Source organism: Leucoraja erinacea, chromosome 3 (genome assembly GCF_028641065.1).
Source record: "Leucoraja erinacea ecotype New England chromosome 3, Leri_hhj_1, whole genome shotgun sequence".
Classification (NCBI taxonomy): domain Eukaryota; kingdom Metazoa; phylum Chordata; class Chondrichthyes; order Rajiformes; family Rajidae; genus Leucoraja; species Leucoraja erinaceus.
In genome coordinates, this window is record NC_073379.1 from 8,152,787 (window position 1) to 8,179,400 (window position 26,614).

General features: G+C 45.8%; 1 protein-coding gene across 1 annotated transcript in view; it reads left to right on the forward strand.

Moving 5' to 3' along the window:
• Positions 1 to 26,614, forward strand: part of LOC129695237 (ufm1-specific protease 2-like) — a 41,415-nt gene that overhangs the window by 4,365 nt on the left and 10,436 nt on the right. Inside the window, exons 3-10 of the mRNA XM_055632017.1 lie at positions 1,202 to 1,385; positions 2,351 to 2,414; positions 10,968 to 11,122; positions 15,408 to 15,600; positions 17,017 to 17,160; positions 17,330 to 17,494; positions 18,281 to 18,402; positions 24,576 to 24,652. Of these exons, the coding sequence (XP_055487992.1) occupies positions 1,202 to 1,385; positions 2,351 to 2,414; positions 10,968 to 11,122; positions 15,408 to 15,600; positions 17,017 to 17,160; positions 17,330 to 17,494; positions 18,281 to 18,402; positions 24,576 to 24,652 (1,104 nt within the window). The remainder of the gene's footprint in view (positions 1 to 1,201; positions 1,386 to 2,350; positions 2,415 to 10,967; positions 11,123 to 15,407; positions 15,601 to 17,016; positions 17,161 to 17,329; positions 17,495 to 18,280; positions 18,403 to 24,575; positions 24,653 to 26,614) is intronic.

Consider the following 26,614-nt stretch of genomic DNA (forward strand, 5'->3'; position numbering starts at 1 on the left):
TTAGCCCTAAGAATTAAATCCAACTCTCTATTGAAAACATCCATTGAATTGGCCTCCACTGCCTACTGTGGCAGAGAATTCCACAGATTCACAACACTCTGGCGCTGTGAGGCAGCAACTCTACTGCTGCACCACCGTGCCGTCCCAATCACGCGAATGATCCCTGATTATGTTGGCTGCTTTCCCGAGGCAGCATGAAATCCAGTTGGAATCAATGGGGTGTGGAAAGGCTGATTTACACAATGATCTGTGCTGCATTTACAACTCTGCAGTTTTTTGTGTAAGAAAAAACTGCAGATGCTGGTTTAAATCGAAGGTAGACACAAAATGCAGGAGATACTCAGCGGGTGAGGCTGCATCTCTGGAGAGAAGGAATGGGGGACGTTTCGGGTCGAGACCCTTCTTCAGACTTCTACAGTTTCTTGCTGTCTTGGGCAGAGCAGTTGCAATACCAATCTGTGATGCATCCCAATCGGATGCTTTCTATGGAGTTTCTGTGGGAATGAATAAGAGTTATCGAGACACACCAAATTTCTTTAGTCATTTATACTCTCAATATTTATTTGCAGGAAATTTCTGCATATGCATATGCATGGTCATCAGATGAGTGGACTTAAATTTGAACATAATGGCTGGTTCAAGGGAGGTGATGAGTTAGTCATTGAGAGACAGGCTGTAGATAAGAAATGGCAGAGAGAAGGAAAGGTCTTTGGGGAAGCCAGAGCTAATGGCTTTGGAAATTGATGCAAAGCCATTGCAGATGTTTTCTATTTTGGTTACATTTGGATAACTAAGCATAATTTAGTTTGGTTTAGAGATACAGTGCGCAAATGGGTCCATCGGCCCACCGAGTCCGCACCAACCAGCGATCCCCACACACTAATACTACCTACACACACTAGGGACTATTGTACATTTACACCAAGCCAATTAACCTACAAACCTGTACGTCTTTGGAGTATGGGAGGAAACCAAAGATTTCTGAGAAAGTCCATGTAGTTGAAGGGGAGAACGTACAAACCTTTTACAGACAGCACCCGTAGTCAGGATCGAACCCGGGTCTCTAGCGCTGTAAGGCAGCAACTTTACTGCCAGACAATGCAGAAGAAGTTATGGTGAACTACAAGCTGTATAACTACATTTCAAATATCAGTATTGGTATTGTATGAAACTAACCAATTGTTTTCTTCATTGGAATTAGACAAAGGGATTACAAAAGGCTTTTCTGAAGCCATTACGGAAGCCATTAATAAGGTGAATTCGCAAGCTACCATCCTAGTTGGAATAGAGAGTACCCTGTTTATATGGCCTACATCCCACGTCTCTACACAGGCTTCAGAACTCACGGAGAACAGTAGCTCCAAAGCCATCTTAAAATTTGTGCCGTAAGTAACAGAATGGAATATATTAAATATGTTGATAATATTTTGGGATAGGTGTTTGGGGCCATCGTTAGGATTTGAGTTAATGCTTACTGAGCACGGTGGGTCAACCCGCGGTCGATGAGAGTGTGGGGGGATCGCCGTGAGGGGGGGGGGGGGGGCGAGCAATGGAGGACGGCATGGGGGGGACTGCCGTGAGGGAGGGGGAAGAACAATGGACAATCGGGACCCGGAGGGGAGGGGAGCAATGGAGGAGCTGGTGTACTTTGTAACTTTTATCATCGCCGTAGGTGGCCGCTATTTGTATACCATGGGTAGGCAAGCAAATAAATGCACATTGCCTTGTCACATGTGACAATAAAATGCTCCAACTTATTTTTCAAGCATTGATTTTGTTATTCCAAAGTTTATTTATATTTGGAAAGTCCTTGAAGTGAATGACATTTCAATGACACAAGAATGAGTTCACTTAATCTCCTCATTGTCGTCAATGCATACTATGTTCTGTTGCGCTGAAGCAAAGCAAGAATGTAATTGTCCTATCAGAGACACATGACAATAAACTATCTTGAATCTCATTAGTCCATTTGAGGCAGCATGACAGCGCAGCGGTAGAGTTGCTGCCTTGCCTGCCGAGACCCAGGTTTGATTTTGACTACTGGTGCTGCCTGTACGTAGTTTGCACATTCTGCCTGTGATCTGATGTCCGCTCATTCTGCGTGGGATTTCTCCGTGAACTGCGGTTTCTTCCCACATTGAGCAGGAAGCTGAGTGTGTTTGGAAATGTAGATGTAGTACAATAAGGCTCTGAATAATCAGCGATTTAATTTAATTTGCAATTTGTGGTCGTACAATAATATTTCACAAATTCAACACCTGCCCAGCTTCATGAGTGAATGAGTGTGAATTGTTGTGCATTTGTTTCTATGTGTACAATGACTTACCACCAATGTATAATTTTATTTCAGCGTTGAGGTCAATGACATCCTTAAAAAGATTCCCAAAAAGAAATGTCTGAAAGTCGAACCTGTGGTAAGTTTATAATTTTTTTGTGAACTGTTAGCTTTTGCAGATGTAAAATTAATTTGTATTTGTTGAAATGTTTTCTCATTGCAATACACTGTTGACAAGGTTTCGCTTGTCAACAATTGGAAAAAAAAAACATTTGGTCAGGTACGTGGATAGGATAGGTTCAGAAGGCTATGGGCCAAATGCAGGCAGGTCATTTTAGTTGGCATGGGCAAATTGGGCCGAAGAGCCTGTTTCCATGCTGTGTGACGTGCCTCCACTCCTCCACGTATATCCACTCCGACCAACTCTGGGCAAAAGACTGTTCATTTAGCAGACCCATTCCTCTCATGAATTTTTACACCTCTATAAGTTTACCCCTCATCCTCCTACGCACCAAGGAATTAAGTCCTAGCCTGTTCAATCTCTCCCTATGGCTCAGGCCCTCAGCTTCTGGCAACATCCTTGTAAATCTTCTCTGTACCCTTACCAGCTTGACATCTTTCCTATAACATGATGACCAAAACTGAGTGCAATACTGTAAATGTGGCCTCACCAACATATTGTATAACTGCAAAATAACCTCCCAAAGTCTATACTCAATACTCTGACTGATGTATGCCTTTTTAAACACCTGATCTACCTGTGACGGCACTTTCAAGGAACGGGGCCCGCTGCCTGCTTTTTCCACTCCCTCAAGACTGATCTTGCTGGCCTGTAAAGTATATGAATTGGGCAAGACTATTGTTTGTGGAAGGACCTTGTTCAAAGTAATGAAATGTAGCTGGGCTAGTATGAAACCTGTAAAGTTGCTCTGGAATCCTTTTGACAACTGCCAAAACTCTGTTTCGGTTTTGCCAGTTGTTTCAGTTTTTCTGGCTGTCCTTTAGGGATTTCACCATGTCTCTGGCATTTGAAACTTTTTAAAAAAAGCTTTGTTTTTTTCTTGCACTAAATGTTATTCCCTTATGTACACTGTACACTGTGAATGGCTTGATTGTAATCATGTATTGTCCTTCCGCTGACTGGTTAGCACACAACAAATGCTTTTCACTGTACCTCGTTACACGTGGCAATAAACTAAATTGAACTGAACTAAACTAAAATGAAACAACTGTTACAAAATTAAAATCAACTTTTAAATGAATGAGTAGGAAGTCACTGCAGATGCTGGTTTACATTGAGGATAGACACAAAATGCTAGCGTAACTCAGCGGGTCAGGCAGCATCTCCGGAGAAAAAAAATAGGTGACATTTCAGATCGAGACCCTTCTTCAGACTGGAGAATGAGGTTGTGGTAGCAAGCAGGACATCTGAGCAGATTTACCATTTTAAAGGCTGGGTAATCTCAGCCAGATCCAACTGCTGGAGACCATGAAGAGTCAGAAGTTAATAGTAGAATTAGGCCATTCGGCCCCATCGAGTCTACTCCACCATTCAATCATGGCTGATCTCTGTCTCCTAACCCCGTTCTCATGTCTTCTCCCCATAACCCTTGACAAAAATTTGTCTATCTCTGCCTTAAAAATGTCCACTTACTTGGCCTCCAGAGCTCTCTGAGGCAGTGAGTTCCACAGATTCACCACCCTCTGACTAAGGAAGTTCCTCACCACCACCTTTCTTAAAGAGCGCCCTTTAATTCTGAGGCTATGGCATCTGGTCATAGACTCTCCCACCAGTGGAAACATCCTTTCCTTTCCACACCCACTCTATCTATGCCTTTCATTATTCTGTAAGTTTCAATGAGTTTCCCACCCCCCCCTAAACATTCTAAACTCCAGCTGTCAAACGCTCATCATATGCTAACCCACTCATTCCTGGAATCATTCTTGTAAACCTCCTCTGGACCATCTCCAGGGCCAGTACATTCTTCCCAAATGTGCTCCAGTACTCCGGCACCTTATAGAGCCTCAGTGTTACATCGCTGTTTCTGTATTCTGGCCCTCTTGATATAAGGTCTAGCTACCTAAATGGTGTCAGAGCTCAACCAGGTCATCCAGCACCTTGAGTTTATGAGGCCCAAAAGCAAAGCAGAATATATCCTGAAGAAACAATCCCTTTTGGCCTGGTTGGAATTCATCCCTCACTTAACCTATTAGTTTCATGATGCTGGATTAGAAATGTATTCATTTGCATCATAGACACATGATGTTGATGTTGAACGTCATACCAAATATGCGTTGACGGTGCCTAAGTAGAGATGGTTTAAGGCTTCGGGTTTTTAGGAGTAAACTAGACTAAGTGGGACCCGTTGGGTCCCAGTATCACACAGGAGGGCAGGTCACCAACGCAATATTCCATCTCTCCACCAATTCCAATACTGCTCGCCAGTGGGGAGGGGGGGGGCGGCTGTCTGTTGCGCTAGTGTGTGTGTTGCGGGCTGAAGGTACTGGTTTCCAGAGGGCTAGTATAGACATTGTGCGCCGTATGGATGCTTGTGCAGGCATCCAACTATTGCAACGATTTTAAAAGCCAAGCCAAGGCAAACAATTGGGCTGCAGCTACCCGACAACCAAAATTCATTTTGTGAACACAAACTTGTTAAAAAAAGGCGAGGCAAACAATTGGGCTGCAGACACCGACAATCAAAATTCATTTTGTGAACACAAACTTGATAAAAAGGGCTGCAGCCACTTTACAGCCGCATCGAGGGGACTCACCGTGGAGTAGACGTGCGTTCAGTGTTATTCGCAGCTCAGAGAGCCGTGACCTTCTCGCTTCCTGGTCTGGCAGAGACTGAATGAGGCACGACACTTCCTGGTTTTATGGTCCCTCCCCCTGCCGCCAGCGGGGGCAGCAGAAAGAATGGGGAATTTTGTAAAAACGTTAATATCTCTCTCATTTTTCATCGACGGAAAAAATCCTCCCCACTCATACGGCGGAGGGGGGCTCTGAGCGAGGTGGCCAAAAATGACGGCCGTAGGTGGCGGCGTTATCTCGGAAATCACAGCACAGTCGGCCAAAAGTGGCCAAGATCAGAGATTTAGTAACATAGATATCACCAGCAACCTTTCCTGGACCAGCCATTACAAAGCAATGGCCAAGAAAGCACACCAACGTCTCTACCTCCTTACGAGGCTTAGGAAGTTAGGAATGTCCCCAACAACTCTCACCAACTTCTACAGATGCGCCGCAGAAAGCATTTTATTGGGATGCATCACAACATGGTTTGGGAGCAGCTCCATCCAAGAGCGTAAAAAAATTGCTGAATTTTGGACGCAACCCAGACCATCACTCAAACCAATCCTCCCTTCCATTGACTCCATCTACACTTCATGATGCAAGACCACCAGCATGATCAAGGACCAGTCTCACCCTGGACTCTCCCTCTGAAGACTGGAGCCTGAAGACTGCAACGACCAGGTTCAGGAATAGCTGCTTCCCCACAGCCGTCAAGCTATTAAACTCGGCTCGGACAAACTCTGAACATTAATAGCCCATAATCTGTTTATTAGCATTTTATCAGTTTATTTATTAATGTGTGTATATATTTATACAATGGTATATGGACACACTGATCTGTTCTGTATTCGTGCCTACTATGTTCTGGTGTGCTAAAGCAAAGCAAGAATGTCATTGTCCTATCAGGGACACATGACAATAAACTCTCTTGAACTTGAACTCTTGAGCTCTTCTCCCCGCTCCCATCAGACAAGAAGTACAGAAGTGTGAAAACGCACAACTCCAGATTCAGGGACAGTTTCTTCCCAGCTGTTATCAGGCAACTGAACCATCCCACCACCAACTAGAGAGTGGTCCTACCTTCCATCTATCTTGTTGGAGACCGCCAGACTATCTCTGCAGGACTTTATCTTGCACTAAACATTATTCCCTTTATCCTGTATGTGTACACTGTGGATGGCTCAATTGTAATCATGTACAGTCTTTCCACTGATTGGATAGCACGCAACAAAAAAGCTTTTCACTGTACCTCAGTACACGTGACAATAAACGTATTAACTAACTAATTAACTATGTTAAACTAATCTCCTCTGTCTGCTCGTGATCCATATCCCACCATTTTCTTCATGTTCATGCAAATCTTGTTTTTGGCTTGTGTAGGAAAAAATTGCAAATGCTGGTTTAAACCGAACATAGACACAAAAAGCTGGAGTAACTTAGCGGGTCAGACAGCATCACTGGAGAAAGGGAACAGGTGACGTTTTGGGTCTTGACTCTTCTTCAGACCTGAGTCTACAGAAGGGACTTGACCCAAAACGTCACTGTAGATTGGTTATTGCATGTGAACCAATCAGAGTAGTATAGTACCACTAACTCCACCGTACTATATTAACACCCATTTCCTATGTTACGTTAGTTATACCAGCGGTAGCAATGAGCTAACAACCTGCTGTACTGCTCTATTATACCTTGTGATTAAAGATGATTTAAACTCCAGACCTGTGTCTGTTAAGTCATTTACATGGTGTCAGTCAGTGTGAAGTGACCCATTGCGTCCGTATATCGGGTTTTATTTGCCTTTTATCAGCTTTTATTTGTATTACCATGGCTCACTCGTGCTGCAAGACAGCACAGCTCATCTTTGACTTGGACATCGGAGAACGATGGAGGCTCTTCGAAATCGACTACGAACACTATATCAACATCGTCGATCGAAATGACCCGGATGAAGTCAAATCTTCGCTTCTACGAAACCTAGCAGGATGAGAGCGCAGACCTTCCACTTCGCACAAGCCGTTCTTGATGATAACGGTCATGTAGTCGTACCAGCTGAGACCGTGCGTAACCTCAATGTCCTGCTGCGTAAATTCCGCGAACGGTGTGACGTACCATCTAACCGTATCTTGGAAAGACCCAGTTCTTCGCACGACAACAGCTTCCCAATGAACTTGTTGAACGATTTATTTGTGATTTAAAATATATGACTCAGCGATGCTGCTTCGGGAATATGTCTAAAGAGTTAATACAATAGACAATAGGTGCAGGAGTAGGGCATTCGGCCCTTCGTGCCAACACCGCCATTCAATGTGATCATGGCTGATCATCCCCAATCAGTACCCCGTTCCTGCCTTCTCCCCACATCCCCTGACTCCTCTATTTTTAAGAGCCCTATCTAGCTCTCTCTTGAAAGCATCCAGAGAACCTGCCTCCACCGCCCTCTGAGGCAGAGAATTCCACAGACTCACCACTCTCTGTGAGAAAAAGTTTCCTCGTCTCCGTTCTAAATGGCTTACTCCTTATTCTTGAACTGTGGCCCCTGGTTCTGGTCTCTCCCAACATCGGGAACATGCGTGTCCAAGCCCTTAATAATCTTATATGTTTCAATGAGATATCCTCTCATCCTTCTAAACTCCAGAGTGTACAAGCCCAGCTGCTCCATTCTCTCAGCATATGACAGTCCCGCCATCCCGGGAATTAACCTTGTAAACCTACGCTGCACTCCCTCAATAGCAAGAATGTCCTTCCTCAAATTAGGGGACCAAAACTGCATACAATACTCCAGGTGTGGTCTCACTATGGCTCTGTACAACTGCAGAAGGACCTCTTTGCTCCTATATTTGATTCCTCTTGTTAGAAAATACGAGACAAACTTGTCAGTGGCATGACTGATCAAAAGCTAAAGACTGAGCTACTACGGAATGCTGACCTAACCCTGGAACAAGCTGTGCATGCCTGCCGCACGTCCGAGATTGTGGCCCCACTGAGCGACCAATTTGACTCTCAGAAAAAGAGTATAAACCTGACAGGCTTCAATAAACGAGCCACACCGACACCCAACAGGAGATTTATGAATGAACCTCCGCAAACAGCTAATCGATGATTTATGAATGAACCGTCGCAAAGGTGTCCGAACTGTAAAGGGCCGGTCCCACGAGCCTGCGACTCCATGCGGCAAGCGCGACCTAATGCGGTCGCTTGAGCCGTACGGCCTAGCGGGGCCGGTCCCACTTCGATCGCTGGAGCCGTATGGAGTTGTGCGGAGCTGGTCCCGACATCGCGCGGTGCTCCAAAAAACTGACCGTGTTCAAAAATTCCGCGTGGCAACGGCCTGTCGGCCCGCAGCCGCCTCGACGCCATACGCACCGCCTCGACGGGCGTGCGCAGCGTCTCGACACCGTACGCAGTGTCGACGCCGTACGTCACGCGCAAACTTCCCGCGGACTTCGCTCGAACTTCACGTCATTCACTCGACCTCCGCGCGGCCCCCGCTTCCGGTTTGGTCGCGCTTGCCGCATGCTGGTTGCATGCTCGTGGGACAGGCCCTTAACTATTTCCACAACAAGGGATGGATGTTCTGTCCAGCAAACGGCAAGCCATGCAACTATTGCAAGAAGATGAACCATTTCGCCGTTTGCTGCATGTCTCGTGGGAACCGCAATCCTAGCTCGGCGTCTATTCTGCACCTGCTGCAACAAGTCCAAACATTTTCAGACTCCCAGGACCAGGTCGAAGCTGACCACGAGGATAATCCAATTAGCTCTGAAGAGTCTACCGTTCACACCCTCCTCCACACAGCTGGTAAGCTTTTGGATCCCTCTGTGTCCATGCAAATTGATAACAAGCCTGTGAAGGCCAAATTGGATACCGGGGCGTGCGTGAACGTAATGTCCCTGAAGGTCTACAACAAGATAAGAAATAATGAGACCTTGACTAGAGACGGCCTTAGATGCTTATGGGGGGGGAGGTCCTACATCCTCTAGCTTTAAATGTGTATAGGAAAATACCACAAGAAATCTGACTTTCTATATCCTTAGATCGGACTCTGTGACTTTACTGGGCATTCATGCGTGCCAGGACCTTGGGCTAGTCTCTTTCGATCACTCCGTCCACAAGTTACTTATATCTGAGGACCCGATTCAAAACTACCCTGACCTCTTCGACAACAAGCTGGCCAAGCTTCCTGTTACTTATAAAATCGCCGTTGACCCCACCGTTGACCCAGCTGTCCGTGCTCCCCACCGCGTGCCACATGCCATGCGTGACATAATCGAGACTTAACTTAGAAATATGGTTTCCATGGGTATACTGGCTGAGGTCAGTGATCCCACGGACTGGGTCTCCACCATGGTTGTCACTTCTTCTTTTGTGTGGTGTGCACAGCCTAAAGTTGTAGGACAACTTGGTCTATTTGATTTTCGTCGAGTTGATTGCATTAGTCGAAACAGGGCGGACCAAGTGAAGGTTGCAATATTGGCCTGGGATGTCCAAGTACATACGTGACAGAATGGCATCCTGCCCCATTTGCAACAGCTTGGCACCTCACCAACAGAAGCAGCCTCTAGTGCAACAACCTCCTCCAGCACTACCTTGGACATCCGTTGCAGCGGACCTTTTCGAATGGCACGGCAAACACTACCTAGTCCTAGTCGACTCGTACTCCAACTGGTTCGAACTTGACTTGCTACCCACCATCACATCCGATATTTATACAAAAGCTTCAGAGACATTTTTCCATATTCGGCGCACTAGTTCGCCTGCAAACTGACAACGGAAGACAATTCACCAGCCAAGCTTTTAAACACTTTGCCAGTCGATGGAACTTCCACCATGTCACAAGCAGCCCTGAGTACCCCAAATCCAACAGCCTCGCTGAACTTTCTGTCAGGAGTGCAAAACGACTAATGGAACGTTCTCACCTTGCTAAGTCTGAGGTCTACCTCGACCCCCTGAACCTGAGAAACATTTCCAGAGACGGGGTCCTGGGCTCTCCTGCTCAACGGCTGATGTCTTGTACAACACGGCCTCCACTGCCCGTTGCCCAGCAACAGCTGAAGCCACAAGTGTTTAAACCCACTGCGGTCCAGAAGCGCATTCAGGAGAGATACGATATTCAGAAACGCTCATATGATAAGTCCAGCAGACCACTAAAACCGCTGATACAAGGTCAAGTGGTCCGATTTTAGACTGCTGTGGGACATACCCGTCTGGGTTTTGTTGAAGGCCCATCCAAGGAACCCCGTTCCTACCTTGTCAACGCCGATGGTGTCCTGTACCGGCGCAGCCGTCCACATCTCCTGCTCGTGAACGAACCTCGACCAGCTCCTACCGGCCCATATGCACCGCCTTTGCCATTTAAGCCTTCTGCTGCCCCTGTTCTCCCCGGTCCCAGCATGCCATCTCCGACTCAGTTGGTTACCCCGTCCACCTACGTTAACACTCCCGCATGCTCACCCCTCCGGTCTCCGCACGTGTCACCAGCTGCTATATCTTTTTCTGGTTCCCCGCCTCCCAGCCCCGCTAACTTTTCTGATGGGGAGGGAGAAGGGTTTGTCCGTACGCATTTGGGTCACATCACTGTAGTACCACTAACTCCACCTTACTATACACTTTATATTAACACCCATTTCCTACGTTATGTTAGTTATACCAGCGGTAGCAATGAGCTAGCAACCTGCTGTAATGCTATATTATACCTTGTGATTAAAGATGATTTAAACTCCAGACCTGTGCCTGTTAAGTCATTTACAGTCACCTTTTCCCATTCTCAAGTGATGCTGTTTGACCTGCTGAGTTGCTCCAGTTTTTTGTGTCTATCTTTGTTTTTGTCTTTGTTGTTTGTTAGCCCATTGTTTTATGATAGAATTGATGCTAGCGGTAGTGTTTTTTTTCATTCAGCGAGTCGTGAACCTGGACCTTATGTTTGAGACGACAAGGCCTGGAACAGTTGAATCTGTTCACATCCAGCATGATGGCAAGGCCAATTTCCATTTTAAGATGACTCTTCCTATTGATGTGGTCATATTAGCTAACCCAGATGATCCGTGGCCAAAGTAAGTACCATTTTAAATATTAAATGTCTGAATTCGTGTAGTACCTGGTCAATAGTACTTTGGTAAAATTGACAGATTTGCTTCATTATACTTTGGAATAGTACAGCACGGAAATGGCACTACGGCCCACAATGTCTGTGCTGAACGTGATGCCATGTTAAACTAATCTCTCTACCTTCATTTAATGCATATCCCTTCATTCTCTTCATATTCATGTGCCTATCTAAAATTTAACCCGTATCTGCCACCGACACTCCCCCTGGCACCACATTGCCAGGCGCTTACCACCCGCTGTGTAAACAAAAGAAAACTTGCCCCACACATCTCTTTTAAGCTTTCTCTCTCTAACCTTAAGGTTATACCCTGTACATTTCCATCCTGGGAAGAAGGTTCTGACTATTTACTTTTTTTATGCTTTTCACCTTCTCCAAAGCCTCCACGTCCTTCCAGAAATGGGATGGGCAGAACTGCACACAATACTCCAAATGAGCCCTAAACAAAGTCTTATAAAGTTGCAACATGACATCCTGACTGTAGTGGCAGATTATTATATCGTTTAAGGATTTTTTTCCTCTGGCCGCTAAGATTGAACACGATGGGTAAGGAGATAGAAGGTAGACAAAAATGCCGGAGAAACTCAGCGGGTGAGGGAGCATCTATGGAGAGAAGGAAATAGGCAACATTTCGGACCGAAGCCCCTTAGAAACATAGAAACACAGAAAATAGGTGCAGGAGTAGGCCATCGGCCCTTCGAGCCTGCACCGCCATTCAATATGATCATGGCTGATCATCCAACCCAATATCCCGTACCTGCCTTCTCTCAATACCCCCTGATCCCCTTAGCCACAAGGGCCACTTCTAACTCCCTCTTAAATATAGCCAATGAACTGGCCTCAACTACCTTCTGTGGCAGAGCAATGTGAGGGTGGGGGGGGGGGGGGGGGATGGGAAGAAGAAAGGAAGAGGAGGAGCCAGTGGGCTGAGGGAGAGCTGAGAAGGGGAGGAGAAAGTAAGAACTACCTGAAATTAGAGAAGTCAATGTTCATACCGCTGGGGTGCAAACTGCCCAAGCGAAATATGAGGTGCTGCTCTTCCAATTTATGGTGGTCCTCACTCTGGCAATGGAGGAGGCCGAGGACAGAAAGCTCGGATTTGGAATGGGAGGGGGAGTTGAAGTGCTGAGCCACCGGGAGATCAGGTTGGTTATTGTGAACTGAGCGGAGATGTTCGGCGAAACGATCGCCAAGCCTACACTTGGTCTCACCGATGGAAACTAACTGACATCTAGAGCAGCAAATGCAATAGATGAGGTTGGAGGAGGTGCAGGTGAACCTCTGCCTCATCTGGAACAACTGCTTGGGTCGTTGAATGGAGTCAAGGGGGGAGGTAAAGCGACAAGTGTAGCATTTCTTGCGGTTGCAAGGGAAGGTGCCCGGAGAGGGGTGGTTCAGGTGGGAAAGGACGAATTGACCAGGGAATAAGGAGATAGCCTCGTTACGCATGGGAGCTCGTCACGAGACATTCAAAGCCGTCCAATGATAAATCTTCCAAACACACTCTTGATTAATAATTTATTTATTGTCGTAGTAAAAACAGTGAGATATTCATCCAAACTTCTTCTTGTTTAAGTACATTTTAATCTTACTCGTAGTCAAGCTCCATGGTCAGACTCGTGCATGGTGGAACTCCGGCATGATAGAACTCCGGTATGGTCGAAAGCTGTGCCTTCCCCCATGCTTCCTCCGAACTAAACTAACTTGCGCGCGTGCGTGAAAAATCCCAGCCACAAACACACCTCCAACTACGTAATAAATCCCACCCACATAATTACATGCAGATAAAATTTAAAGGTAAATGATTATAATTATAACATACAGAGTTAAAATAAATGGCTACCACACTGACTCTTATATTCAGTGGCATGCACAATTAAGGCATGGATACCATACCTTTCTTTATACCATTCCGTCTACTTGTGTTGTCACATTCAGGTAGTTATAGACTTTTAGACTTTAGACTACAGACTATATAGATTTTTAATTTCCTGGCAATGAAGATGCACCCCCCAGTCTGAGTTGCTAAATTTTGAAAAAAGGCTGGAGGGACAAAGGATTTCCCACGCTCAAAAAAAAAAGGAAAGAAACTAACAATTCAATTTGCCCAAGGCTTCCAGATCCCCTCCATTCTGAATGACTGAATGGGTGTGGGGTGGAGGGTGACGGCAGGTGGAGCAATGGTGGGACAAACGGGAGCGCACTGGGACAAGTTGAATCAGTTGTGATCTTATTGAATGACAATACTAATTCAAGGGGCCAATTGAGGTTACTCGTGCTGACACAGCAGTAAGCTCCACCTCCCATTGTCCTGTTATCCATTGACTGCTGACCCGCTCCGCTCTATGATCTTTGCTCTTGAGCTGGTCCCCTCACTGTCCGGTCTCCGAGCCAGGTCAAAAATAGGGATAACGAAAATTTCAAAACTAATACCAACTGCTTGTGTGAGCGTCTGTTGACAAGGCAGCAGCATTCTTATTTGCTCTGTTCGTCTCACTTGGCTGGCAACCGCCACAAACCTCCAAAGCATGTCCCCATGCAAATTATATTGAAAGACACGGACCGGGCAGTGGCTGCGCAGTGTCACCCAGCGCAGCAAGTGAGGCCATGTCCTGCGCCCGTCGGAATTTAAGGATTTGCGGGAAGCGGCTGACATGAGCGAGGCTGGCGAGCGGCAGGAGAGAGGTGCTCAGACAGAGAGCACTGCCAGATGTGAGCGGGGAACTGAGGCCAGTTGTCCATGATGTCCGGATCCTAATGCTCAGTGCTTCGTGTTTCGGAGTTGGCTAATGTTATTGATTTGTAATTAGCATGATTTGTAAGTAATTAACAAAGCTTTAATTTATTAATTCTGAATATCCAGGGGGATGGATAAATTAATGTTAAAATGAATGCAAGGTGTCAGACTGTCACAACATACAGCCCCGATACCCATTATTTCCTTGCGAGGCCCGGGATTAGCTGCAGTTCCCTGGTCGCCTGCCCCGGGACTGGCTGTAATGTCCAGATCGCCTGCGAGCCCCGGATCTAGCTGCTGTTTTGCTGTCCGGTCCCGGTGGCTGCTCGCAGGCACCCGAGCTCCCAAGTGAGTTGATGGCATGATCCCCAGCCCCCTCCTTCTCAACGCTCCTGCCCTCCCTGCAACGTTACCCCTAGTGGCCAGGCCAGAATCCCCACACACTGTGGAAGGAACTCTTCCCCCCCCCCCCCCCCCCCCAGCGGTGCTGTCCTTTTACAGCCGCTGTACTGAGGGACAGCCAAGTCTATCTTTCTTGGTTAACAATCTAACCTTCAGCCTCCCAAGACGCAAGTAAATTTTCGGGCCTTATTTTAGGGTAAAAAATAGCGTCTTCATTGCCGGGAAATACGGTAAATAACGTTGACGGGTAGTGAAGTTGCTGGTAGACAAAAGTGCTGGAGAAACTCAGCGGGCGCGGCAGCATCTATGGAGCGACGGAAATAGGCAACGTTTTGGGCCGAAACCCTTCTTCAGAAGTTGCTGCCCAAGTTTGCTTGGTTTTATTTTGAGGCACTTACTGGACTCTTTATATCTTCCATTGAAACATAACATATCTAGTCATAGAGTCATACAGTGCGGAAACAGGCCCTTTGGCCCAACTTGCCCATGCCGGCCAACATGCCCCATCCGCACTAGTCTCACCTGCCTACATTTGGTCCATAACCCACAAAAACCTATCCTATCCATGTACCTATCTAAATGCTTCTTAAATGTTGCGATAGTACCTGCCTCTACCAACTCCTCGTTCAATACACCCACCACACTTTGTGTAAAAAATATAATGTGATTACATGGAATTAGTGTGAAATGGTAATCGATGGTTGATGTGACATAGGGTCTGCATCCGTGATGTTTCTTTAAAAAAATTAAAGAAAAATAATTTAACCTGATTCCACAGTCGACATTAATTCTCATGAAAAATAGTGAAATAAAAAATGTACTCAAGAAATTATAAATTATAAACTAAAATTTTGCATTACACAAGTAAGGGTAAGTTATGTTGCCTTATTTAATTTCAAAACCATCATTTATCGGTTTGAGTGATGAAATTGAAGCAGGCGATAGATTGCATACAAATAAGAGAATTTAAATCCTTCCATTATTATTTGAGGAAAAAGCCATGGGAAAAGTTGAGTGGTCCAAGAAAAATCTGTCTTTACGATAAAATTCTGCCTTGCATTGCATTTTTAATCACAAATTATATTTTCCACAGACTACAGGATCAGATTGTCGAATCAATTTCTTCACAGCTGACTGATATGGACAAATGTATTCAAAGATATGCGAAAGGAGAGACTGTTCCAATTCCACAGCCATTTCACTTTGAATTGCCAGATCAACCTTCTCTAACCACAGTAATATATCCTGCTGGAATCCCTGAAGAAGAAGTGCAGCCACAGCGAAAAGTATGGTCAGGGGATGGGTTCTTTTAATTTGTTCAGATTATCCATGCATCATGAAATGGTCAAGCTAGCAATTTGATTTTTAACAGCGCTTTATGAAATGATCATGGAGTCATCCAGCATGAAAACAGGCCCTTCGGCCCAACTTGCTCACACCAGCCGACATAGCTCAGCTACACTAGTCCCAGCTTCCTGCATTTGCCCCATATCCCTCTAAACCTGTTCTATCCATGTACCCGTCTGTTTCTTAAACGTTGGGATAGCCCCTGCCTCAACTACCTCCTCGGGCAGCTTGTTCCACACACCCACCACCCTTTGTGTGAAAAGGTTACCCCTCTTGTGGTTAAACTAGCAATTTTGTTTTCGATTTAATCCTTTTTACCCTTTCAAATGTGTTTGAATTGGCTATTAATCGGAAAGCCATTGTAAGATATTACTACGGTCTTCTACAATAAATCCCCTGGTATTCTGACTGTTAAGTGATTTGTTGCCTAGTCCTAGTAAAAAGGCAGATTTTAAAATTAATTACTAAGCTGCTGCTAATTTTGGCTTTTGTACTCCACATTGGGTGTTTTGAGTTTGTTTAAGTTATATAGGGTTTAAAATACTCTGTATAGTATAGTCTCCTTATTCAAAGAAGTTTTGGAGAAGTTCTAGGTTTGGAGAAGTTTGGAGTGACACACTGGTGCAGCGGTAGAGTTGCTGTCTTGCAGCGCCAGAGACCCGGGTTCGATCCTGCCTATGGGTGCTTGTCTGTACAGAGTTTGTACCTACGTGGGTTTTCTCCGGTTTCCTCCCACACTCAAAAGATGTACAGGTTTGTAGGTTAATTGGCTTTGTATAATTGTAAATTGTCCCAAGTGTGTGTAGGATGGTGTAGGTGTGCAAGGATTGCTGGTCAGTGAGGCCGGCCTGTATTCTCTGTATCTCAAACCTAAATTAAGTTGCTGGACTGATACGAGGAATCGCTGGGTTGTCTTATGTGGAAAAGCTGATCAGGGTAGATATGAGTGCTGGAGTTTAGAAGAATGTAAGGAGACTTGATTGAAACATACCTGTCCATGTTCAACCTTGACAGCTTGGATGTGGTGAATATGTTTGCCTTTGTAGGAATACCTACACAGTCTAGGGTACTGTATAAAAATAAGGGGTCAGAGATTGATAGATTCTTGGTTATGGGGAGAAGGCAGGAGATTTCGTTTGGACCTCAAGGGGTCCAAATGACAATTAAATTGTATTGTATTGTATTGTTGTAATGGGGTTGAGCGGGAATGGTAGATCAGCATAATTGAATGTTGTAGTAGACATGATGGGCCGAATGGCCTAATCCTGCTCCTATAACTTATGGATTTATGAACATTTTTTAAAAGGTAATCCAGGCCAATTATTAAAATGCTTGTACTACCTTGATGTTTGCAGGAGATACATGAGGAACTTGGTCTCGATGATAAGCCCTACCTTCGCCGTTCTATGTCCTATAATTTTCCAAATGATGAGTTACTGAATAAATATCTGAGAAACATACACCAGTACATTTCTCCTCCGGATACTGAGGACCTCAAGGTGCGCATCTAAAATTTATAGTATTAAGCCGTTTTTGTAAAATTAAATTGCGGTACATTAAACATCCTCGTAACTCCAAATATCGTTATGCTGCATCAACAGATTGAAAACCACTGGGTACTATCACTTTAAATTTTAAACTGACAAATGCGATCTTTATCTTGAATAGGTTTACCTGATTCATGGATCGTATACCTATCACCACTATGCTCAGGATGAGATGAATGATGTTGGTTGGGGCTGTGCATATCGTGCTTTACAAACCATCACATCCTGGTACAAATATCAAGGGTACATCACCATACCTATACCAAACCATGAGGAGATCCAAAAGGTATGAACATTTCTTTGAAAGGCATTATTTTTCATTTTTGTCTGAACGTGGCATTTATTAATCAGCAAGCCCTGTTAAATTTTATTCATGTTTTGTCTTTCCACTGACCGATTAGCACGCAACAGAAGCTTTTCACTGTACATCAGTACATGTAATAATAAACTAAGTTAAACTAAACTAAAATGATTGCTGATGTATTTGGCTGTAAGAAATTAGGACCTAAATATAACTACTTTCTTGGATTAATATTTACTTAATCCCAGATAGTCTTATTAATTATTTTCTTTAGTAATTTTTAATACAAGGGGGCATCTTTGTTTCTCTTTTCACTGAATCTCCATGCTTGCCAAATCTTTTATTGCAATGGCAGAATCAATCAGATTTAATGTCCCTATAAGGACACAAAGTGCTCGAGTAACTAAGTAGATGATAGACATGGACAGGTGACATTTCACAGAGTGCTGGAGTAACTCAGCGGGTCAGACAGCATCTCTAGAGAACATGGATGGGAGACGTTTCGGGTTGAGACCCTTCTTCAGATACCTAAACCTGCAGCACTGCCATCGTTTGATGGTTCATGTTTTGAGAAATCAGTAAAAAGCTTTTCGCTGTACCTTGGTACACATGACAATAAATAAACTACTAAGACATGCCATTATTAAAACGATATGTAACAGTTTCCCTGTTAAGTTTGAAATCATAAGCAAAGCTGCATGTCTCCCTTTTTAAACATATCTCTTTCAAAAATTGCATTGATGTAAATTATTTACATTTTTGTATTTTCAGAGATTGGTAACAGCTGGAGATAAGTCTCCTGACTTTGTGGGATCATCAGAATGGATTGGATCTGTTGAGCTACAGTCAGTTTTAAATACAATGAACATTACATCGAAGATCTTAAACATTGCGTAAGGAAAATAAGCAAGTAAAATCTTAGAAATACTTAGATGTGGACTTATCTAAATTGCTCTGTTTTAATGTTCCATAATGGGCTTGCCTTATCTTTCCAACACGCCTAATGACCTCAATGCTCATAAATTCATAGTTTATAGGAGCAGAATTAAGCCATTCGTCCCACCAAGTCTACTCTGCCATTCAATCGTGGCTTATCTGTCTTTCCCTCTCAAACCCATTCTCCCGCCTTCTCCACATAACCCTTGACACCTGATCCTATCTATCCATGAGAGGGAGAAAATACTACATCAACTCTGGTAGACCCTAATATCATTTTAAACACTGCAGTTAGATCTTGTAACCCTGAGGAAATATATCTGTAGTTTATGAAACCTGTCCTCGTATTACAATTTTTCCTGCAGTGATATTTTGGTTATTCTGAACGATAGCACTTAAGAATATAATGTACCCTTCCTGAATTTTAGTACCAAAAATACAGTGCTTCAGAGCACCCTGACTAATAATATGTTGAATTGTTGTTTATTATATATTATCATATGTGTATTGTGTTTATAAGCCTATTATGCTGCCACGTCAAAATCTCAGTATAAGTTTAAGGTGTGGGGAAAAGATTTAATAGGAACCCGAGGAACAACCTTTTTACACAAAGGGGTGGTGGGTGTAAGGAACGAGCTGACAGATGAAGTAGTTGAGTCGGGTACTATCAAAACATCTTAATGTGGTGGGGACTGGCAGGAGTCCAGCCAAAAACTAGTTGGACACAAGTTGTGTGCTCTAGACGTGTTTATTCTGCATACAGCTCCCTACTCCTCAGCTGACACAAGCGTTGCCTGGCCTTAAATAACAACTCAGATACCGACCCTGTGATTCGCGCTTCCCCCACCAAGACGCCACCCTCTAGAGCCGATGGTTCGTCGTGACCTTGGGTTGCTTTCAGGTGCCGCTACATGGACCCCCCCCCCCCCCCCAGAATAAGAGGCACCGAACCACACAGGACATCACACGAGGCGGCCCGAAAGCGTAGATACAATCCCGCGCCCCGGGGGCTTGCTTGGTTCGGAAGAATCACCGGGAGCTCGGGACAGGGAGGTTGAGCAACATGGATTGGTTCGCTCAGGTTCAAGTGGGCCGGTTTCAAACGGGCCACAGACACCGTTTCACGCCGACCTCCTATGTCCAAATCAAATGTAGTAGGCCCGTGCCGCAGCACGCGAAAGGGACCTTCATACGGGCGCTGCAAGGCTGACGTGGGAGTCATGGCAAAGAAAAACGTACGGGCAGCCCATCAGTGGCAGTGGCACATGGGAAGGGGCCACTCCATGACGCGACGTTGGGATGGGAGATAGGGTGCCGACCCTCTCCCGCAAGCAGATCAGCACCGATGACGGGGGTTCCAGGGACCCATCAGCAGCAGGGACAAACTCCCCGGGGACGGTGAGCGGAGCACCATATACCAACTCCGCGTAGGACGTTGACAGATCCTCCTTGGGGGCTGTCCGAATCCCCAACAGGAACCACGGCAACTCGTCCATCCACCCAGGGCCTATGAGACGAGCCTTCAGGGCGGCCTTCAGACAGCGGTGGAACTGCTCCACCAACCCATTTGCTTGGGGATGGTACACTGTGGTGGAGCTGCGTTCCCAACAGGCGGGCCATGGCGGACCACAGTTCAGATGTAAACTGGGCGCCCCGGTCGGATGTGATGTGCAGTGGAACCCCAAAGCGGGCAATCCAGGCTGCTACGATGGCACGAGCACACGATTGCGTCGAAGTGTCCATGAGCGGGATGGCCTCAGGCCACCGCGTAAAACGGTCGACCACCGTAAGCAGGTGTGAAACCCCTTGGGACGGTGGCAGCGGCCGCACGATGTCCACGTATATGTGATCGAACCGCCGGCGTTGCACTGAGAATTCTTGAACGGGCGCCTGGACCTGTCTATGCACCTTTGATGTCTGGCACGGGATGCACGCCCTGGCCCAGCAAGCGACCTGCTTCCGAAGTCTGTGCCACATAAACCTTGCGGCCACCATAGTGACCGTGACCCGGATGGATGGGTGGGCCAGCCCATGGATCACCTCAAACACGCGACGGGGCCAGGCCATCGGACAATAGGCCTCACAGAGGATGGAACCCGAGGGACCCGACGGCACATCCTCAAGCACCAAGCCAGAGATCGCGGTGCGGTACGCCGGCACCTCATCGTCTGCCAGCTGGGCCGCCGCCAAGTCTGAGTAATCTATCCCCGAGGCCATGTTAAGCAAGGCTGCTATTGCCGGATGGGACAAAGCATCCACCACGAGGTTGCTTTTCCCAGCGATGTGCCGGACATCCGTTGTATATTCCGAAATAGCCGCCAGCTGGCGCTGCAAACAGGCGGACCAAGGGTCCGAAACGCAAATGTGAGGGACTTGTGGTCCGTGAAGGCTATGAAGATACGCCGCAGAGTCCGAGGCATCAACGGTAAGGGCGCCGGCCGATGGATGCACGAGCATAGTCGCCCGAGCCAAGGCCTCCTTGCCCCGTTCAAACTCCGCCATGGCGATAGCGTCCCATTGTATCTGCCGCTGCTTGCCCGTCACCAACTGAAAAAGCGGCCGCAAAAGTTCAGCAGCCGCTGGAACGAACCGGTGGTAAAATATGACCATCCCTACGAACTCCTGGAGGCCACGTATTGTAGCAGGCCGCGGGAACTGGCGGATTGCTTCAACCCTGTCCGGCAGAGGCACTGCTCCGTGCCGTGTCACCCGATGCCCCAGGAAGTTGATGGCCCGAAGGCCGAATTGGCGCTTGCCAGGGTTAATTACGAGGCCATGATCACCGAGGCGCTGGAAGAGTAGACGCAGGTGGGTGCAGTGTTCCTCACATGAGCGACTTGCCACTGCAAAAAAAAAAAATGGCTGTTGTTGGGTGCGGTAACTGCTTTGAAAGGCTACACTGCAAAAAAAAGGCCGTTGTTGGGTGGTGGTAACTGCTTTGAAAGGCTGCACTGCAAAAAAAAAAAATGGCTGTTGTTGGTGGCGGTAACTGCTTTGAAAGCCTGCACTGGCTGTTGTTGGTGGCAAACTGCAAACAAAAAAAGGCTTTTGCTGGTGGTTGTAACTGCTTTGAAAGGCTGCTGCACTGCAAAAAAAAAATGGCTGTTTTTGGTGGTGGTAACTGCTTTGAAAGGCTGCACTGCAAAAAAATAATGGCTGTTGGTGGTGGTAACTGCTTTGAAAGGCTGCAAGGCAAAAAAATAAAATGGCTGTTGTTGGTGGAAACTTGACAACTTCCTGTTTGCACTGAATATTGATTTTAGATAAAACACTACCACTTACGGCTGTGATTTTTGGCCACTTTACTCAGTTTCTCGCCACTCATCAGGTGCAGAGGATTCTTCCCATCAATGAAAAACAAAAGTGTTATTAATGTTTTTAAAAAATGTTGAGAATCTCTCTACTGTCAATCACGCCATGAAGGCCATGCCCCTTCCAGTTGGAGGGGGAGGAAGTATAAAACCCGTAAGTGTGGGTGTGGCTCAGTCTCTGCAAGATGGGGAAAAGAGAGGTCACGACTCTTCTGAATCAACAACACACTGAATGTCTACTGAACTGTGAGTGTGGTGTTTTGTGTGGTTTTATGGTGGTTTCACCCTGCTTGAAATGGTATGAAACTGCATTTGAATGTGGTGGCCTTGCACCCTGCTTGAATTGAAATGAAACTGCTCTTGAGTTTGGTGGTCCTGCACCCTGCTTGAAGTGGTATGAAACTGCACTTGAATTTGGTGGCCTTGCAGCCTGCTTGAAATGGTCGGAAACTGCACTTGAATTCGGTGGCCTTGCACCCTGCTTGAAGTGGTATGAAACTGCACTTGAATTTGGTGGCCTTGCACCCTGCTTGAAATGGTAGGAAACTGCATTTGAATTTGGTTGCCTTGCATCCTGCTTGAAATGGAATAGCCATGAGTCAACTGCTAGCCCACCAGCCGTTAGTGAGCTGCCAGCACATCAGGCTTAAGTGACTGAGTTGCCACCCCAAGAATCCATTTGGTCCACAAAGTCCATACTAACCAGTCCCTTCAGTCCACAGTACCCATAGTAGCGCTCCAGCCCCCCCCCCCCCCCCCCCCCCCCCCCCCCCCACTGACCACCAATATTGGAATTGGTGGAGAGGTGGAATATTGCGTTGGTGGACCAGCACTCGCGTGTGAACATGGGACCCTATGGGTCCCACTTAGTCTAGTCTTTTTAAAAGCATTTAACCTTTCACTTGCCTTTAGGAAGGTGATGAGGAATTTCCTTAGTCAGAGGGTGGTGAATCTGTGGAATTCTTTGCCACAGACGGCTGTGGACGGCGTCAATACATTTTTAAGGTGGAGATTGACAGATTCTTGATTCGTACTGATATTATTGATTATGGGGAGAAGGCAGGAGAATGGGGTTGAGAGGGAAAGCTAGACCAGCCATGATTGAATGGCAGAGAAGGCTTGATGGGCTGAATGGCCTTATTCTACTCAATGAGCTGATTTATCGGGCTCAGAACTGGATTTTTTATCCCTCTATTTAGGGGGCAGTATGAGGCGACAAGGAGTATTTTGTTCAGTTTTGGTCACCCTGCGTAATAGGAAGGATGTTGTCAAGCTGGATCCAGCTTGAAGTGGTATGAAACTGCACTTGAATTTGGTGGCCTTGCACCCTGCTTGAAGTGGTAGGAAACTGCACTTGAATTTGGTGGCCTTGCACCCTGCTTGAAATGTTAGGAACATGGATTTTAATTTGGAATTTCAAGGAATAGTCATGAGTCAACTGCCAGCCCACCAGCCATGAGTGAGCTGCCAGCAACTCACCCAAGCCAGCATTTGCAGTAAGTAGTGCCTTTCAACTTCAAGCCAAAGCACCCAAGCCGCCATTTGCAGTAAGTAGTGCCTTTCAACTTCAAGCCAAAGCACCCAAGCCGCCATTTGCAGTAAGTAGTGCCTTTCAACTTCAAGCCAAAGCACCCAAGCCACCATTTGCAGTAAGTAGTGCCTTTCAACTTCACGCCAAAGCACCCAAACAACCATTTGCAGGCAGTGCCTTTTTACTTCAAACAAACCATATTTTCATTTTCAAACCACATTAAGGGGACTCACAGTTGTGTAGACATTTGTTCAGTGTTATTCAGAGCTCAGGGAGACGTGACCCTTGGCTTCATCCATCATGCAGAGACTGAGTGAGGCACACCACTTCCTGGTTTTATAGTCCCTCCCCCTCCCTCCAGCAGGGGCAGCAGAGAGAATGGTGATTTTTTTAAAAAACATTAATATCTCTCTGATTTGTCATAGATGGAAAAAACCCTCCGCACACGTTAGGCGGAGGGGGGCTCTGAGCGAGGTGGCCTAAAATGACGGCCGTAGGTAGCGGCGTTCTGTCGGAAATCGCAGCACAATGGGCCAAAAGCAGTCAAGATCAGAGTTTTAGTAATATAGAAATATATATATATATATATATACACATATATATATATTTACACACACACACACACACACACACACACACACACACACACACACACACACACACACACACACACACACACACACACACACACACACACACATATAAATATATCTATTATATATTAAAACTGTGTGTGTGTGTGTGTGTGTTTCTGTGTGCCAGTGTGATTGTGTGTGTCAGATTCGGCCTTTGATTCCCTGCTACACCAGCACTCCGTCATTAAACTCCGTAATTTTTTCCATGTCGCTAGCTCATTCACTTTTACATTTAATTTTGCACTCCTCAAATTTTTTTTTCTTTTTATGTAACCATTTTTTAATAAATTCCTCCATCCCACCCCCCCCCCCCCCCCCCCCCCCCCCCCCCCCCCCCCCCCCCCCTCCCACTCACTCATTTTGTCGCCTCCTGCTGGCCAGCGACCGTAACGGCTGCTGACGCCCGGCTCTGCCTCAAAAACGGCGCCATTATTCCCTGCCGCTGGTGCACAGCCCGGCTTTGTCACGCTGCCTCAAGCCAAACATCACATCTTCAACCGCTGCTTTTCCAGTAGTGGGGGAACAGCCACCGCAAGTGTGTGTGTGATCAATGGCCCTGTTAAGGTGCTGCAAATAACATCTTAATTCTTCCGTTATCAGTACATATGTCAATTAAATACTCTTGACTCAACAAAGAAATTTACCATTTACAGGGATGGTACTGCGTTTGGTGAGCATTCCAGAACGCTTGTTGAGCATTTCGAAACGCAAGGAACTCCAATTATGGCCGGTAAGTTTGTTAGTTCACCATGACATTTTCCTTCAAGCTTGAACTTGTAATTCTGCATAAATATGCTTAAATTGTATAACAGGAGAGAACTAGAGGGCATACAGTGTCCTCCAGATTATTTATTTATTTGATTCTGTACTCCACAATTTAGACAATAGACAATAGGTGCAGGAGTAGGCCATTAGGCCCTTCAAGCCAGCACCGACATTCAATGTGATCATGGCTGATCATCCACAATCAGTATCCCGTTCCTGCCTTCTCCCCATATCACTTGGCTCTGCTATCTTTAAGAACTTTATCCCGCTCTCTCTTGAAAGTATCCAGAGAACCGGTCTCCACCGCCCTCTGAGACAGAAAATTCCACAGACTCACAACTATGTGAAAAAGTGTTCCCTCATTTCTGTTCTAAATGGCTTACCCCTTATTCTTAGGGCTATCCTTATACTGTGGCCCCTGGTTCTGGACTCCCCTAACATCAGGAACATATATCCTGCCTCTAGTGTGTCCAAACCCTTAATAATCTGATATGTTTCAATAAGATCCACTCTCATCCTTGTAAATTCCAAAGTATACTAGCCCAGCCGCTCCATTCTCTCAGCATATATCAGTCCCGCCATCCCGGGAATTAACCATGTGAACCTACGCTGCGATCCCTCAATAGCAATGTCCTGCCTCAAATTTGGAGACCAAAACTGCACACAATATTCCAGGTGTGGTCTCACTAGTGCCCTGTACAACTGCAGAAGGGCCTCTTTGCTCCAATACTTACACTTGTTATGAAGGCCAACATGACATTCGCTTTCTTCATTGCCTTCTGTACCTGCATGCTTACTTTAATTGACTGATGATCAAGGACCCCCAATATCATGTGCTCTAATTTTGCTCACTAATCTCCCATGTGGAACCTTATAATATGCTTTCTGAAAGTCCAGGTATACTACATCCACTGGCTCTCCCTCATGCATTTTCCAAGTTACATCCTCAAAAAATTCTAGAAGATTAGTCAAGCATGATTTCCCCTTTGTAAATCCATGTTGACTTGGACCGATCCTGTGACTGCTATCCAAATGTGCCTCTATTTCATCTTTTATAATTGAATCCAGCATCTTCCCCACCATCAATGTCAGGCTAACTGGTCTATAATTCCCAGTTTTCTGTCTCCCGCATTTCTTAAAAAGTGGGATAACATTAGCTACCCTCCAACCCACAGGAACTGATCCTGAATCTATAGAACATTGGAAAGTTATCACCAATGCATCCACGATTTCTCGAGCCACTTCCTTCAGTACCCTGGGATGCAGACAATCAGGCCCCGAGGTTTATCAGCCTTCAGTCCCATCAGTCTATCCAACACCATTTCCTGCCTAATGTGGATTTCATTCAGTTCCTCCTTCACCCCAGATCCTCTGGCCACTAGTACACCAGGAAGATTGTTTGTGTCCTCCTTAGTGACGACGGATCCAAAGTACCTGTTCAACTCATCTGACATTTCCTTGTTCCCCATACTAAATTCACACTTTTCAGTCTTCAAGGGACCTACTTTGGTCTTAACTAATTTTTTCCTCTTCACATATCTAAAGAAGCTTTTTCTATCCTTCGTTATATTCTTGGCTAGCTTACCTTCATACCTCATCTTTTCTCCCCGTATTGCCTTTTTCCTTATCTTCTGTTGCTCTTTAAATGTTGTACTGTCCCTGACTTCCGTTGTCAGCCATGGTCGCCCCTTAGGGTTCCCTTGGAATCTTTTTTCCACTTTGGAATGAACTGATCCTGCACCTTCTGTATTATTTCCCAGAAATACTTGCCATTGTTGTTCCACTGCTATCCCTGCTAGGGTATCTTTCCAGTCAACTTTGGCCAACTCCTCCCTCATGGCTCCAGTCCCCTTTGTTCAACTGTAATACGGACACCTCCGATTTACCCTTCTCCCTCTCAAATCATATTATGGTCACTACCTCCTAA